The sequence below is a fragment of the Cherax quadricarinatus genome, chromosome 55 (genome assembly GCF_038502225.1).
Source record: "Cherax quadricarinatus isolate ZL_2023a chromosome 55, ASM3850222v1, whole genome shotgun sequence".
Taxonomy (NCBI): Eukaryota; Metazoa; Arthropoda; class Malacostraca; order Decapoda; family Parastacidae; genus Cherax; species Cherax quadricarinatus.
Window position 1 is genome coordinate 24,710,125 of NC_091346.1, and position 18,747 is coordinate 24,728,871.

General features: G+C 37.8%; 1 protein-coding gene across 5 annotated transcripts in view; it reads right to left on the minus strand.

Annotated features, from left to right (window-relative positions):
- The window catches only part of LOC128698978 (uncharacterized), a 254,009-nt gene that overhangs the window by 43,077 nt on the left and 192,185 nt on the right, over positions 1-18,747 (minus strand). For 2 of the 5 annotated variants that reach the window (XM_070096942.1, XM_070096944.1), the window contains exons 4-7: positions 15,423-15,590; positions 12,377-12,523; positions 1,095-1,205; positions 1-112 (exon numbers count right to left, since the gene is read on the minus strand). The exon at positions 1-112 is cut by the window's left edge and continues 97 nt beyond it. In XM_070096942.1, the coding sequence (XP_069953043.1) occupies positions 1-112; positions 1,095-1,205; positions 12,377-12,523; positions 15,423-15,590 (538 nt within the window). The remainder of the gene's footprint in view (positions 113-1,094; positions 1,206-12,376; positions 12,524-15,422; positions 15,591-18,747) is intronic. The other 3 variants (XM_070096946.1, XM_070096945.1, XM_070096943.1) reach the window with 3 other exon arrangements.

The following is an 18,747-nucleotide window of genomic DNA, read 5'->3' on the forward strand; positions in this document are numbered from 1 at the left end:
GAGTTGAGGGAATAATTTGGTGCCCTCATATATAAGTAATGATGAACACGACCTTCGCGAAGGTCCCCAGAGCTTGATGCCACTGAGGCCTGAGAAGGCCGTCTGGAGCCTCCTGAAGAATAAGGAAATGTAAGAATAAGTCCGTGTGAGAAAAAGAAATTGGCAGAGTCACATCGAAGAAAACTGGGGCGTCCATCGCGAATGCATGCTCTGTGAAATCCTTGCACCTGTAAGGTAAAAATAAATACTGTATGAAGTATATTGAAACCCAGAGAAATAATAAAGGGTTTGTTTTTAGGGCAATCCATTATTTACTGTCATCTACACTACGTCATGAAAGTTGGTGAAAACATCAAGAGATAGTCAAAGTTTAAATCTGGAATTTATGCAAAAAATTCACGTACCAAGGAAGTGAACAGATCAAAATAAGTCAGCTGTGCTAATAATATGTGCTCCAAAAAGCCATTGCATGTACAAAAGCTAATTACAAAACTAATTTAAGCTTATCTGACAATAGCCAAGACTTCAAATTTCATTTGTATACTACACCATCCAGTAAGTAAAAATAATATCCATGACTTTCTTTCATTGTATTTTGTTGAATGATTGCTTACTTTTGTCATTATATTGAAATAGCTACTACTGTACAAAGAGGCAGGGGAGAGTGAGCTTCTACTCTATTCGCTAGGTAACTAATGTGCAACAGCAGTATGGGGTACTAAGTTCAGCCAAGGAGCCTCAAAGAAAAGTGAGATACTGTATAGTGTAAACAAAATGTTAACCTGAATGAACTAGAGGTCTGCAATAGAAAAACCATTCCATTAATAAGATGATCACTGTAAAATACCCTTTATATATTATAAATAAAATTTTCAATAATTATAAAAAATTTAATTGCTCATATTTAATTACAACACTTTTATTACCTTATTACTGAACGTATTTCAAAATCCTGGCATTAAATTTTGAATGTCAAAAAAAAAAAAACGAAACATACTGAATCCTATACAGTGATATAATAATGGAATGGATATCCAATGAATATATTTTAGGAAAAGAGAAACCCAAGCTCTGGAGGGATATCTAATGCAGACCTCTAGAGTGAACGGAGGCGGGGTCCCTAATGCACACGTAGTACCCAATTGGCTCTCCACGACCCTCTCCAACGACCAGCCGTAGTGAAGCCTGCGAAGACCGCCTGGTGCCTGTGGAAGGACATGATGAAGTCAGATAAAGAAAGATAAAGAGAAGCAGATAATGAAGGTCAATGTGAGTGATGATTCATGAACAGACAAGGAAACATTTAAGCTGACTCAAATATGGTATGATTATGGCTAACACAGAGAGAAGAAATTATAATTGCACAAATTACAAGAGTAATACACAGTGGTGTGTATACCAAAGAAGTAAGGTAGGCATTGCTTACCGAATAAAAATTCTTCCCTTCAGAATTAAAACATCTGTTTGTTTAGTTTCCATATTATTTACTAGTGAAGTACATAGCATTCTGCATTTTTTTTTATATTACAGAAAAAGGAATTCAGACCTTTGAAACTTGAAAGACAGAAGTATTTGTCGCTTAATAACCTGTGGCTCGAATAGGCATAATTTGATTTGTAATAGCTTCTCCTACGCTCTTGCAGCGTAAAATTATATGCCACTGCCAGTCAGAGGGTGGAATAGATTAATTTTAATTATATTAACCCATCTTTTTTCTAAAATCCATTAGACTAGGATCCAGATCAATTTATTATGTTGTGAAAAGCATTCTGAAGCTACAATTTCCCTCAGTAATATTTGTCATCACTGAGCAGAATTCCTTTTTTTTGTAGAGATCTAGCCAACGAAAGTATTGTGTACACCGCGATGTCTCTTCCCTACTGCCACTCCTAACAGATTACTGGACGCATCACCGCAGCATAAACATATCAATCATAAATTCACTGACCTTACGTTTTCTTCGAAATGTTACATTTTGCTTTTGTAAGAAATGGTGTTGTGCGAGGCTACTGTCAACTAAAAAAAATTCAGTCGGTTTTTAAAGGAGCTGAGATGAAGTGATCTCTGTATAAATTGGTTTATTACCCCAAATTGGAGATGCAGTCACATGAAAATAGTTCAGTGTGTATATGTATTGTAAGTAGTCCATTAAACCGTACTCCAGAAATTCTCAATGTCAAGAAAGATTGCAAATCTATCGGTTAAAAAGAATTCTTGTAGAATCTTCAGGTTAAGCCAAAATTTTAGAGCAAAGTTATTAATTATTTTGCTCTGAAGTCATGAATTCCACTGCACTGTTCAAAAATGTTAAAGTTTAATATTATTTACTAATACAGTAAGGTACTTCCAAATTTATTTATTAAATGAATTAATGTTATTGTCACATTCACAGAAAAGTGCTAAACCCTTAGAGCCATACAGCACCTAGGGAATGAGAGGTTCAGATCTGATCCAATGGAGAGAAAGTATGTTCAATTCCTTGGATCAAGAACCATTCAACAGCATCAATAAATGAATGAATCAACATTTTTTTAACACTGTGTCCGTCTCCCACTGTCAGTATTATCAGAAAGCTTAATAACACGATACTGATACTCTAGTATATGACCAGACACAATAATGTGACCAAAAACTGATCATCAGTATAGTATGAGCAGAAATAATTCTTAAAATACATCATAGATAAAGATTATATTGAGAAATTGAGTATACATTACATAAATACCTATACAGCATAACAAATACCACATGTATAAAAGAGAAGAGAAAAAAGAACACATGAAAACCATAAATACATCGATTAAATTAATGTCCATTTTACAAGTCATAAATAACAGTCGAAACACTTACTAATATAACACTTTATGTCATATACTCAGTGTTAGGAAGAACCTTAAGATTCCCTTCCTTAAGGAAAACAGTTAGCTAGCTATGCAAGCCATTAATATGCATCTATTTAATTTTGCACCAATACTAACCTACAAATTTAAACTAACCTTGATTTAAAAGAAATACTAGTTACTGAAGATTAATTTACATAGCCTATCTAAGAATTTGCATAACTTTATTGTTATGACGCCTCAAAAGCACTGATCAAAAACCAGGTAATTCCCAGATGAACGGAAGCTGTAACGAATTAGAAATTATTAATATATTTCTTCCTCAGTCAGAGACCTTTCTCAGCAACTGTTTTCCTCGAGGGTGAGATATGGGGAAGAGAAAGGGAAATGGTAGAAAGGGAAGGTGGTGGGGGGTTAAGGGAGGAGCAACGTTCAGGTGACCTAAACATCAAAATTATATGACAATATAAACATTCCATTTAGTGAATAACTGCACCAACAAGGAAAATATTGACTTAAAACGACAAATTTTCATATGCAGACAAAACAGAGGTGAATGTCATAATTTCGACTTTTATATAATGTATATATAAAAAATCTGTAAATACCAGGATAATTATATAATGTCATTTTCATTATATAAAACGAAAAGTTTTGATAAAATGTGTGTTAGATATAATAAGAATTGGGACAGTGTCATTCAGAGTAAAATGGCACAGTATCTCTTCGTTGTTCCCACTTATTACCTAAACACAACAAACCTTAGTTAATTTATTATATTTGTAATTATGTACTGCATTATTTATGGATAATAAATTTATACAGTACTGTATTGTGATATCTGTGATCAGTTCCAAGACACTGTCTATCGTTGTAACCTGGGCAGGGACCAAGCTTTTCTGATGATAGACTGATAACCAGGCTTTTCTGATGACTGCCTGATAACCAAGCTTATCTGATAACTGCCTGATAACCAGGCTGTTGCTGTTGTCTGACTGATATGCCAATTTGCATTTAATTGAAAATTTTATTACAATATGCATAAAGCGTCTTGCCCGAGCAGGTGACTTCTAAAGTGATTCAAAAGCGATGCCTTGGTGCTGGTGAAGGAATATAGGTCTGAAAAATTGAATTTGACCTCTTTCCTCACGTCTGATTACCTTAATTCTCCTCATTCCCCAGAGTGCTTAATGACTCTCAGTTGAAAACGCCTTAAAAATTCACTTAATATCTCCCCCCTCATACACACACACACACTCTGTCTCTATCTCTCTCCACTTTTCACATCCAACTTTATACTCTAACACATATACAGTAATTGTAGAATTTAAACACGCATACCCCTTCCTTCCTTTCCATAGGTCATCATATATCACCTCTACTTTATTTTGTTATTATTACTATTACCATTATTATTATTATTATTATTATTAAATGATGATTTTTATATTATGATTTTTATATGAACTACTTTTACTATTATTATTATTACAATAATTACAGTATATCACAATTATTTACCAATGGTTGAAGAGTAATTATGGTTTTGATTACTCAAGGGGTAACAGTGCTAGAAGGTTAATTACTGCTGAACTATGTGCTGACATGTGAATGAAAAAACTGAGATTTTAGGCAGAAGTACAATGTACTGTTGAGTCAAGCTGTGAAAGTGTTGATAAAGAAGTTAGCACTTGCGACCTGAAAAAGACAACGAAGAAGCCTTAATATAAGGGTGATAAAATAAGCCCTGATGAACTATGCTAAAGACTACAAAGAAGAGCACGTTTTCCCTCTCAGGGGTTAGTGAACGAGGAAAAGGCAGAGGAGAATCATCAAAAATGCCAAGTTCCTATATGCCAGGCGTCTATCTTTGAAAGGTGAAGATATAAAGATTCCCAAGAAATGGCAATATGCCAGTTGCTGGGCTCACACGTTTTAGTAAATAGCAGCTTGTTAATGCTATTTTCCAGTGTGCAGACTTTTAGAAATAATGGTATAGGATAGGATTGCCAAGAGAGTGAATAAATCTGAAGTAGGTGTTGAAAATGTCCCAGGGTGGGTTGAAAAGGTGTGATACAAGCTTTATGTGGTAGACTGAATAAGTGGAGACAAATTCTTATGATATTTGACATGCTGTTGGAGTACAAGCAAGGTAATACTTATGAAGGAATTCAAGAAAATCGATTAGCTAGACCTGAGTTCTGGAAATGTAAAGTAAAGGATAAATGAAGACAAAGTAATTTGGAGGCTCATTTGAATTAACATATTTGCAAATATCTGGCGATGCAACTGTGCTCCTAGTTTTAGTACTGATAAATTAGTGAGGTAGAGAAGGGAGGTGGGGAGTAAAACATTTATATATCATTTCAGATTTTTTTGGACACATAAACAAAATAAATCTGCATATCAGCACTGTTTTACAAATAACACATTTTGGGTTTAATAAATCACTGCTATGAGTGTGAAAACTATTTTGTGTGTCTGTTCACTTCTTCAGTATGAACTCTGGTTTCATGAATGTTTGTGACAAGTGCAACATCAAGCTTATACTGTCACCTGAATGTAAACATTACTTAGCATGGAACTTCTGTACAGTAGTTCTTTTTTTCCTGCACTTCTGGCTTGTTGGTATAGAAAAGAGGCGGCGGTGGTGTGTTATTTAAAAACAGAAATTTGAAAATTTCTTCTGATGCACATCTTAAGATAAACACTAATTAAAAGTCTAATAGACCAGTTACCTGTGAAGACACTATGACTAAGTAACATATTTGTCTGGCCTCTTCCTAACACCACCACCAACGATTTCTATTTAAACCATACCACGGGCGAAGATTGAACTCGTGGTCACAGTGGAGCCTGTACTAACCTCTCTATGGTGTATAAATATATCTAGTTGGATGAATCTTATTGTAGCCAGCTGGCCCAGTGGCTTACGCGCTGGCCTGGAGTTTTACGACTCACTCGCCACGAGTTCAATCCCCGCCCGTGGTATGGTCTGTTTGCAATCGTGTCATTACGATTTCGTGAGTCTCGATTTCTATTTATACAAGTTTTTTAATATCTTCTTTTTTGCCTATATAGATAATGAGGTCAAACATTAAACCTGTTTCACAGTCGCACAACACAAGCAACTTGATACCAAAACAATGTCTTGCAGAGAGGGTATACGAAGGGAGTCAAGGAAACCAGTTAGTCGGACTCGAGTCCTGGAGATGGTAATTACAGTGCTTGCACTATGTTCAAAATGTAATTAAAGGTAAATTAATTCTATGGCATCATTCATTATTCAAGCATCTGGGTGAACCCCCTGAATTTATTTCAATAAATTTAAAAGTTAAAGGACAAATGTTCCATGTTCTTGGCGACCCCATGTCAGCAGGGTAGTGTACTCACCTATTTGTGGTTGCAGGAATCGATTCTCCGATCCTGGCTCTCCCTCTTAACTTGCCACTCTTCAGATTCACCCCCTCGTAGCCTCGTGGGCCCTATCGTAACTACTCTTAAAATTTTGTATAGAGTCTGCCTCCACTACTTTCTCACCAAGATTATTCCACTTCCCAACTACTCTGAGACTGAAGAAATACTTCCTAACATTCCTTTTGCTCGTCTGTGGCTTAACTTCAATCTGTCACAGAGTTTACATTTCTCACCTTCCAAACAGTCTATCTCTCTTTACTTTCCAATTTCCCCGAGTATTTTTTTTGTTATCATGTCCTCCCTGGTTCTTCTATTCTCCAGTGTCATTAGGTTCAATTCTGATGAAATTAAGACACATGTGCAACATCTGGGTATCTTTATTGTAGACGTTTCGCCATCCAGTGGCTTTATCAATACAAATTCTAGGACATAACTTGAAGACAGTAGAACTATGTACAGAAGATGAGGTAATCAGTCCCTCAACCTAGAAGTAGGTGCGAAGAGCACCATAGTCGTGGAGATTCTGAAGCAGAAGCAAGGAGTCTGACGCTTATATACTAACGTCAGGTGTAATGGGACGTGTAGCAGACGAGGGCATAGTCACTGGTAGGCGGGATTCCCCAGTGGAAGTAGATCCTACCCAAAGAGATGGGTTAGTTGTAGAAGTAGTTGTCGTAGTCGTGAAGGTTATGTACATGTCCTTAGAATCAAGATACCATGATGTTGCAGTGTCTGACAAGTTGTACAAGAATGGTATATAATACCGACAATATGAAATTAAGACACATGTGCAACATCTGGGTATCTTTATTGTAGACGTTTCGCCATCCAGTGGCTTTATCAATACAAATTCTAGGACATAACTTGAAGACAGTAGAACTATGTACAGAAGATGAGGTAATCACACCCATTACACCTGACGTTAGTATATAAGCTTCAGACTCCTTGCTTCTGCTTCAGAATCTCCACGACTATGGTGCTCTTCGCACCTACTTCTAGGTTGAGGGACTGATTACCTCATCTTCTGTACATAGTTCTACTGTCTTCAAGTTATGTCCTAGAATTTGCATTGATAAAGCCACTGGATGGCGAAACGTCTACAATAATGATACCCAGATGTTGCACATGTGTCTTAATTTCATCTTGTCGGTATTGTGTACCATTCTTGTACAACAGGTCCAATTCTGTTGGCCTCTCCTCGTAATTCAGCCCTAAACTCAAGTACAAGCCTTGTTGCACTCTTCTACTCTTTCTCCTGTTTCTTATGCTTTTTCAGATGCGGGTTCCATACTGGTGCTGCATACTCCAAGATGGGCCTGACGTTTGTCATATAAAGAACCCAGAATGACTCTGTTGGGATTCCTGAAGGCTACTCTTAGATTTGCCAGACGAGCATTGGCTGCAGAGGTTATTCGTCTGATGTGAGCCTCTGGCGTTATACTGGGCACTATGCTCACCCTTCGGTCTTTCTTGCTGAGTGAAGTCTGCACCTTCTGTCTCCCATAGTCTGCAACCCATTTCCGGTCTTCTTGCTCCTTCCCCAATCTTCATAACATTGCAATAACAGGGGTTGAATTCAAGCAACCACTTATCTGACCACTCCTGTGGTCAGATAAGTGGTTGCCTAAGTGGAGCCATTACCTGTTCTCATTTTTTATTTTTCTCATTAGTTTTACATTATCAGAAAACAGGAATATTTCTGAATCAATCCCATATGGAATGTCATTCACATAAACCAGAAACGGTACTTGTCCTAATACCGATCCCTGCGGAACCCCTCTAGTTACATGTCCCCCATTCTGCTGTCTCTTTTTATACTCACTCTTTGCTTCCTTCTCCTAAGATGCTCTTTGATCCACTGGAGGATACTTCCTGTTATTCCAGCCTGAATCTGAAGTTTTTGGCCCAGCCTCATGTTGGGTACAGTATGAAACGCCTTCTTGCAGCCTAAAAAATGTAATCTACCCAACCTTCTTTTTCTCTGTTGTTGCACATCTGTTTGTCAAAGAACTTCAACAAGTTAGTAAGAAAAGATCTGCCATCCCTAAACCCATATTAGTTATTGTTTATGAAGGCGCTTCCCTTCAAGTGTTCTACCACTTTTCTCCCTGATAAGTTCCTCCATTACCTTTCATGTCAAGAGAAACTGGTCTGTTGTTTAACACCTGTTTGTCTTCTTTCTTAGATCTAGGCACTACATTCGCTGTTTTCTAGATCTTTGGTAACTGTCCAGTATCCACTGATTTACTGAAGATCATATCTAGCGATTTAGACAATACCTCTGCTCCCTCTCACAGAATCCACATTGAAACATTGTGAGGTCCCATTGCCTTTGATGTATACAGATCCATCAAAAGTTTACCCTTTTTCATGTTGTGTAAATGTTATCCAGTATTTTTCGGTGCTCCCTGTTCTTCAGCCTCTCTGGTACTGTCCGTTTCCACTGAGATCTCTTCAAACTGTTTTATCACTACATCACAGACTTCCTTGTTGCTGTTGTTGTTGATGATCTATACTTCCTCCCTATGTCGAATTACCTGGTCCTTTACTCTTATCTTTTTTTTTCTGATGTGGCTGTGAAGTAGTTTCGGCTCAGACAAGGCCTTTGCTGCTTTATTCTCAAATTCTCTCTCAGCATCTCTCCTCAATCTAGCATATTCATTTCAGGTCAATCTACGCACTTCTGTGTTCTTGTCTGCCCTTTTCTTACATATTCTTGTGTCCCTGCATCTCTGGTTGAACCAAGGGCTCTTTGTCTTTGTCGTTTCTGATTTTCCAGCTAAGTATTCCATTATTTCATCCACTTATTTTCCTTTTAATTATCTGTCTCGATCCACCACATTCAGGAGGCCTCCGAACCCTTCAAAATTCCCCCTTCTAAACTTTGTCTTTTCACGCCCTCCACCTACTGTATTTTCCTCTACCTTAAGTTCCACTATGTACTCCAAGGTGAGGACTGCAAGATCACTGGCACCCAGAGGGCTCTGATACGTCCAGTCTTGCTGGTTCACCTCCTCTCTCCAATGTCGTGTCCTTAACGTCCTTACTCAGAAATTTTTCTCTGACCACCTCCATCAACTTATCCCTCCATGTCTCTGGTCCACCATGTGGGGCGTCCCAGTTCCCCCAGCTATTTCTTTATGAATGAAACCTCTCATTATAAGTATCTTCACTTTAGAGCTAAATACACTCCTGGCTGCTTCTGCTATGATGTTAACCATCACTCATTTGTTGTCCTCATATTCCTTTCTCGGTCTCCTGTTATTAGGTGGTGGGTTGTATATCACTGCAACTAATACTCTGAATCCCCCCGTCTTAATTGAGCATATTATGAGCATATTTAGTCCTTTCGCTTCTTCAAAATTCCACTGATTTCTAATTAATAATGCCACTCTTCCTCCTCCAGTGTTTTTTCTGTCTTTCCTTAACACTTCATATCATACCATCTGATATCATTTATGTCAACTCGGTCTAAGTTGTTCTTTCCTTCAACTAATCGTTATGTTTTATAAACCATCTGCATTAGTCTACCACAGATACAATTTTCTCTTTACCATGATTTGGTTTATGTCTCCTCCCTCTTCAAGAAACTCATCCAACAGGAATGGAGGAAGCTGGGTTGGGGTTGTGTGGTCCTCCCTACTGGGTAAGGGGACAAGATAAAGGTTAAAGGAAGGGACGGGATGGAGAGGGTGGTAGGGGGAAATGTGAAGGGTAAGGAGTTAGTGTTAGTGATGGTGCTGGGAAGGCAGGGACTGGTCCAGAGTTGCTGCAGCTGGGAAAGACGCTGAGGTTACATTTGGAGGAGTTCCCTGAGTTTGGGTCTTCCCACCTCCTAGCACCTCGTCTGCTGATCTTCTTAGCTCTCAACGGATTTTCACACACAGTACTACCTTATCTGCTTCCTCATGTCATCATTTGTCCAGACCTAGGTAGACACGACTGTAGCATTGCGAGGTATATGGGACCAAAGGATCAATTTGATTAGGTGGTGTTCGCCGTCGGAGAACATCCCAATCCTTTGAAAAGTTACCATCTGTCCTATCACTTCCTTCCCTCCTGTGTACTCCATGATCAATATAATCTCCAGCTCTTCACCTTCCCATGTACTACCTGGGCCAACTTCAGCCTCCTTCTTCCACTCTCTACCTCTCGTTTCCTCTTTCCAGATTTCTATGTTTTTACCATTTCCTTTGTTGTCTTTCTTATCACCTTCTTAAGTCTCCGTTGCTTCTTCTGTCTTTCTGTAACACTTCACTCCCTTACTCTTACTTTCTCTTCCAGTTTTAGGGCTTCGTCTTCTTATAAATTAGCCCCATTTACCTGTTCTGCTGCCTCTTCCTTGACTTTGTTATATACTGCCACCATTTCCTCCCGAAGGGAACTAAACTGTCTCTCAAAAATCTTCCTCACTGTTCCTCCTTCTATAGTCTCCTTCAGCCTTAACTTTTCCTCTTCCAGCCTTAGGGCTATTTCCTCTGCCACAATTGCCCTACTTATCTGTTCTATTTTTCTTTATCTCTTGCTTCACTGTAAATTGCTACAATTTCTCGCCGAAGGAAACTGAACTTTCCCTTAAGTTTTTCTCTCAGTTGGGTCTTAAGGTCATCCATTATCGTTCCCAGGTAGTGCCAACCACTTTCTTCAGTCCTCTCCTCTCCCCGTTTTTTACAGTGCCTCTGACTTCCCATGTTTTCTCCTACGCGAAAACGTGTTTGTGTTAGTGATGTTATGTGTGAGCAGGTATTCAACAATGTGAGTTCACCAAAGTGTGTGTGTGTGTGTGTTTATAAGTGTGTTTGTTACTGTGTGTGTATACATATGTTTGTATGACTGAATTTGATAAAGTCTTCCTACTTTACCATTAAAATATGGCTGAATATATGAAATATTATTCGTATCTGCAGACACGCTTAATACTAATAAATAATCCCATGTACATCAAATTATCCCAGCCCACTAAACCCACTAGGCTTCCAGGGAAGTGACTCTCATAGCAGCAAGTTAATACCAAAGGTTCCATGTTCTTGGCATTGCCATGTGATCAGGGTAGCATGCCAAAGATTCCATGTTGCAGGCAGTTGCATGTGATCAAGGCAATATGCCTAGCACATGGCACCTTAAGAGGTGGCTTAGATCTTTGCATGGCTGCAACTATTCACACCAGCTACTACTGCATTTAGAAAATGATGCTTGATGTCAGAGTATCACTACTGCCAACAGCTGATATTTCTTTGTCAAATTCCCACTGAACTTGGTTTAAATCTACTATACATCAGATAAAGATATGGATGTTGGACTATAAAAAGAATTCACACTTCTTAGGAAAAGGATACTAGGGGATGTTGTCTTTCATATATTTCCATTTTCTACCTATATTATATTCACTTCGTTCACTATCACTCAATTTGTCACTGGTTTCATCTTTACCTTTACGAGTCTGATACTGAAATGTGTTGTGTATGTTTCTTTCATAACACGTTATATTTGCAGGAATGAGGTGCTAAACATGTCCTGCTGGGCTGCTGCTTCACCTGCACTTGCATCCATGTCTTCATTAGACGATAACACGTTTTTTTTCAAAAAAAAAAAAAAATCAAAACATGCATCGCTAGAGCTTTCTTTATCGGTAATGTCTTCTCTTCAATGGCTTATATTTTCTCTTTGCCTAAAACTATGTCTTTCTGCATGGTGACCCCGGCTTGATGAACTTGAGAGTTATTTGAACAGACGTTGTTTTGGTGCATGCAACCAAAGATATTCAGCAGCGCTCAGAAAATATGCCTGCAAACTTATTCACTGATCTATGTCATGCCCAGTTCCAAATAGGAATTATCTCTACTATGTGATGGACAGTTTAAGGGCAAAACTTCAGACAAATTTTATTAGAGCTGCATTTTTGTTCGTGCTTTTGTTAAGTTCTCTTACTCTATATTTCACAAAATCTTCAAAATTGAATATATATATATAAATATATACCTTATATCATATAACATTGTGAACCTGATTGTCAACTAGCGTCTCAGCATTAGATCAGCTCATTAATGTTGAAGTTCCCTGTTCCATGCAGTATTTCAAGGATTAAGAATGCATGATGAATTTTATGAATGATGTCTGACCTGGGCGCAGGGCTTGCAGAGAGCTATACGAGGGTCTCCTGGAAGAAGACGCAGATTTGGTTGAGGAGCGCAGAGAGTGGTTTCTGCCTCTTGCTGGACTGCTGCTGGTGGATGCATTAGCAGCCAAGGCAAAGGCAGCATATGTTTCTGGTGGAGAGATATTCATAGTATTCTTTCTAAATAATGCAGTAGAAAATCTTGTGGAATGAGTGTATCAAACTTGCCTCACTACGTAGTCTAAATATTGATCAGACAGAACAAAAAAATTACACACACACACATACACACACACACACAACACACACACACACACACACACACACACACACACACACACACACACACACACACACACACACACACACACACACACACATATATATATATATATATATATATATATATATATATATATATATATATATATAAATATATATATATATATATATATATATATATAAATATATATATATATATATATATATATATATATATATATATATATATATATATATATATATATATATATATATATATATATATATATATATATATATATATATATATATATATATATATATATGCAATAAGATCACAGTAAACAGGTGATATCAGAATATGCAAAATAACCACTGTCAAAAAATAGTGAAATTTCAAGCGCATTCGTGACTTCTCACATTATCATTATCATAGTTCCTTGATAATGTGAGAAGTCACGAAAGCACTTGGAATTTCACTATTCTTTCACAGTGGTTGTTTTACACACACACACATATATATATATATATATATATATATATATATATATATATATATATATATATATATGTATGTATGTATGTATGTAAAATATCAAGCAGAAAAGTGTTGCAAGAAATAACAATAAAAACTAATAAAATTTTTGTGTTAACTGTATAATATTTCAGATTTTGTGACAACAAAAATCTCAGTATACAGTAAATTATACTTATAAAATTTCATCAGATTCAAAATACTGGATGAGATATAATGAATGAAGTACACGGACAAAATCTATCATCTCCAGGAGTATTTCAAATACAAATACATTCTTCTCATAAACTTTCATTCTGACAAAATTATTCTACCTTTAAGCTTTTGTTTATTTCCAATCTTAGTAAGGTTTATGTGAGGATTTTAAATTACTGTGTTGGTATAAGACAAAAGGCAAAATAAATGCTTCCAGTAAATCAAGGAAAATGCAATCAAGAGATGTTGCCTTGATGCTAGTAAAGGAATCTTGATCCAAGGAACTGGAGTGCCCTTCCCTTCCTTGTGTCAAACCTGATTACCTCCCGTTCCCCAGGCTCTCTATGATTCTTCTGCGTTTAGCACTTCCCCTTGAAAATAATAATTTCAAGATATTTAATATGAGTATTTGCAAATATTGCTAATTCAACCTAAGGATGAGAAGGAAGCTAATTAATAATAACTAGCGTGCCCTCGTACATTCTAGAAAATAACTGAGTTAAACTTGGTACTTCAAGCAACAGTATTAAAATATTTACATAAGGGAACTACAAATGGGTCTCTTTACTATATAGTTAGCTCTAAGAATAGTGCTCAAGCAACAATACAGGTGATTTTTATTACTAGGAATTGCTGCTAAGCCTAAATCTCCTTAAATTAGATCACTGAAACCCTAAACTATAATTTATCAACTATACAATCTACCTATTGATGACTAGACAGTCTATTTGGTTAATATATTGATGCATTCAACGTTTACTCTAGCATTAACAAATAAAAATGGGATTGCTAACTATTACAGAAAATCTAAAAGTCAAAAGAAAAGGTTAGACCATTTGTCGTGGGGACTAACACTGAAAACGTGAAGGAGATCGAAAATCCGCAAATTATCGAAAATGTGAAAACTAAGAAGACCAAAAACAGCCTTCTAGTGTCAAAATATAGTTGGGTAGAGCATGGCATAATGCAGCATCAGCAGCAGCAGTAGCAGCAGACGCATGCGGGCGGGAGGACATGTATACCGCGAGGGTTCTGCTGGAGGGAGGGTGTAGATCTGACCCCTCGCCCAGGTATGCTTCGGGGGGACCCAGGGTGCTCAGGAATCACCCTCAGGGGTTGGAGGGAGGACCTCTGCTGGGAGGAACTGCAGTGGGGGGGCTGCAGAACTAAGGCAGAGGCACGGCGCTGGGGGTAACTCTGTCGGCGGGCGTACACTTTGTGCCCATGTGCATGTATACACACACGACGCTCACCTTCCCGGCTTAGCTGACCTGAGAGCCAACTTTACTTGTTGTGGCACACAGCCATCGACTCGTTATTGTACAGTGAGGGTGTAGATGATCTGAAGGTGACCTTAAAGTTGCATCAATCTAGTATGCCAGTAATGATTTACACTTCTTTGGGTATTTAGTACAGTAATGTATATTATCAATGGCAATTTTGATGATTTTTTTAAGCTCAGCAAAAGACAGTTCCAGCTAAGGTTTCTACATACCGTATGTATTCCCAGTCCTGTGAAAGATTTTGTGGGAAATGTCTTCATTCAATGAAATGAAGAAGTCAAAATTATGCCATGTGCCAAAAATCAAATCAAAATAGGATTATGTCATACTAACACAAAGAGTGAGGGAAAAATATAAAAGAACAACACCCTTGGCAGCTTGCCACTACTGCAGTGTTATTAACGTAGTCAAAAACTCTAGAAAACTAATAACACGGTATAAAATTATAGAACATTATCTCTTCAGTTCTGAGCATGTTTTCTGGAATAAAACTATGCATACTGTACTAAAGTGAAATAGACACACTGCAATTATATATCAGCCAATATCCCAATGCAATATTAATTCATTAAGGGTCCACAACAAATTCAAATGACACAAGTGCTCCATCAACACAGCTGTATTTCAAAGTTTGCTCAGCAGTGAGTGTACATTAATATGAAATAAGTACATGAGTGCATGTTGTAACAAATTAGTACTATAATAAAAAAAAAACATTGACATCAGCAGAAAAGCGGGACGGAAGATGCATGAGGGGGGTAACGCTTGCAACTCACCAGAGACCGTGAGGGGTGGATTAATATGAGCGTCTGCGTAACGACGTGGGCGTACAAAACGGGCGCGGGCAAAAATCTTGAGCACAAGACAGATGAGTGCGGACAACACGGACATGCCTAGACCCAGACCTAGTAGTGTGGGAACATCTGGCTTCAGGGAGTCTAAATCTGAGAAGATGTAAGGGTTACATTACACAGAAGGACACAGTACAACAAACTTTCAAACTGATACTGGAAAGTAAAAAATATGTTTACACAAGAAATTAGAAAACAAAATTAGATACAAAGGTTTAATTCCTAAAAACATGAGGTACAAGCCACTTGAGTTACAGTTAACTTGAAACACATTAAGCATCTAATCTTCCTCCTCATTCCTACAAAATATGGGCATAAGTCCTAGGATAAATGATCAACCTTTACTAGAATTTATTTATATAAAATAATTATTAAAAATAATTGTGTAATTAAATAAGAAAACAAAAGTTATTTAACGAAGGTTGGTACAACTGCACTGTGCAGTAACACTGATCTAAATGATGTTTTACGGGGATAAAACAAAAACTGGTTCAATAGAACTCTGCACCGTACATTATTTTTATTATGTGCTTTACTATACTGTATACAGTAAACCCTCATAATGCAATTCTGCTGCAACGTAACTAAAGAGTACAACCAAAATTTAATAGTGCATTGAAAACTAAATGATATTATGTATTATAAAATGCGAAAGAACCCAAAATCTGGGTATGATGGGCCATGCAATTTTTCCTTCCAAATCGAAGTTGGGCTTAAAGGTTGAGTGTTTGGAGAGGCACAGTTTCTCTCCTTCCCCGCTGCCAGACTCTGTGTTTACCAAACTACTGTGGATATTTTTATTACCCCATCTCATATCTGGATAATAATTATGGCGATCAAATTGTGTGACTTTGTAAATGGTCCAAGTCGGAACGAAACGTCAACGTAAGCTCCTGTCTCCTATGTGCGGGTTATTTGTGTATTGTCTAGTCACGATATTGTGCCTTTTTCTTATTTATAAATTGAATACTAGTGATGCTGGAGGTGCCAAGAAGGCGAATACGCAAGAATCTCTGACAGCTTTGAGGGAAGTGGAAATTTTAGATACGAAATGATATACATACAATGGAGACGTGCCGCACTTTTGGTCTGAGAAAATCAACCATTTGTACAGTTGCAGACAACGAGAAAAAAAACTTGTTCTAAGCAGTATAGATTGTGACCTACTGAATATAATATCAAAGAGGTCAACAGAGCTAAATACGGTGGAAAATGTAGATAAATGGTTTAAAGAACTGACAGAATGATGAATTAAACACTTGTGCAATACTTGCGTATCTTTATTGTGGGAACGTTTCGCCAGTGTCTTCCTCAGTCCAATACAGAGAAGAATGATTGAAGATCAGAAGGAGTTTGAGGTAATCTTGATAAGATTGATGGACTGATCACATCGACTCCAGGCTGAGGGACTGATCACATCGACTCCAGGCTGAGGGAGTGATAACATCGACTCTAGGCTGAGGGACTGATCACATCGACTCCAGGCTGAGGGACTGATCACATCGACTCCAGGATGAGGGAGTGATAACATCGACTCTAGGCTGAGGGACTGATTACCTCAAACTTTCTGATCTTCAACCCTATTTTTCTCTGTACTGGACCGAGGGATCCTCTGGTTGGCGAAACATTTCCACAATAAAGATTCCCAAGTGTTGTCTAATTCATAAGGGTGGAAAAGTTACTGAATACGTGGTTACAGAAAAACAAACAAAGGGTCCTTACTTACTTCTCAGTTAATACAAACAAAGTCCTACTTGTTATAAAACTATGTATAAGAAAGAAGAGCCTTCACAACACTGTATGTTAAGTGCTAGATGGTTTGAAAGATTTAAAGAGCAAAATTAGCTTCGTAACAAAATTTATCGGCAAGAGTGTGTCAGCTGTTCACATAAATCTGCAAAATTACCAAGCTGACTTTGTGCAATTATTGCCATGAATAGTAACAGTCCCAGCAAAGTATTTAATGCTAATGAGGCTGGGCACTATTGGAAGAATAGGCTGTCAAGAAATTATATTAGCAAGCAGGACAAATATGAACCTAACAACTGAATTAATGTCAATACAAGAACCACAGCCATGCACCTCGGCCCAGTAGGGCAGCAGCAACCTTCTCCACACACATTTCTATGTCAACAAGCAATAACAACTAGAATATAAGATAAGATAAACTGAAGTCATTTTTATCCAGTAAAGATACTGAAAAAAACGTTGTTTGGCAAATTTAGAGCTGTACGGAATATATACTCATTTTTTTCCAAAATTGTCTTCACTTCACATTAAGCCATTTTTCAAAAGGTGCCAATTTTCAGAACTATACCGTGCATGTTATGATAGGGTTTACTGTATATATTTTGCCCCACTTGATATAAAACTGAATTTTAACTCTAACAAAAGACGCATTTTTTTTTATCACAGCCTTAATGGCCCACCTGGAATAAGCCAAACATTATTCACACTGATATTCTTTCTGTACGTCCGATATGTACTCTGTATCAGGCCTGTATCACCGGATAACATAGCTGGTTATGGTCAAGATAAGTTATGCCACCGAAGGACAGGTCAATAGAAGCAACAGCTGTGTGAGGTGGTAAAAACTGGTTCTCCCAAGACCTTGGATGCAGAAAAACATTTTTATTAATGTCATTTTTTTCGTGGTGTGGCCCTAATAGGCCCATCGGGAATCGTACCAACTGTATCCAAAAAAAAAGGTAGAAGCTAATCAGAGGACTCATGTGAGTGTATCCATGAGGTAAGAGTCTGTGAAGAACGAGGGACAATTCCTCAGGCAGGTAATGTTTGTGCTGGATATCTAAGAGGGTATATACGCGGATATCTACACCTAATCCTGAGCAAGGCCACAAACAGCAGAACACGGTAAGCCATATTTAATTTCATCTTGTGAGTTCGGAAGTCCTTGCCGTTGTATGAAAATATTAGCACCAAAGCAAGTAACAGAAGGCCAACACGTGAGCGTAATCACATCGAGTCTCACCCCACAAGCATACATGGATGGCCTACCAATGGTGAACACAGAGATTAAGTTAACCTTATGGGACGTTCCCTGTCCATCCAGAGGAAAGGCACTCCAAAGCTTTTAGGCTGGTAGACATGCCTACTATGGCTTAGAGGCAGGACCAAAACTGGACAAGGGAGGGAATTAAGTGAAAAATTTGTAGAATTCGGTCGCAATGGCCTCGGACATCTGGAGGAAAATATGGACCCCATACGAGTGGTTCCAGTCTATGTACAG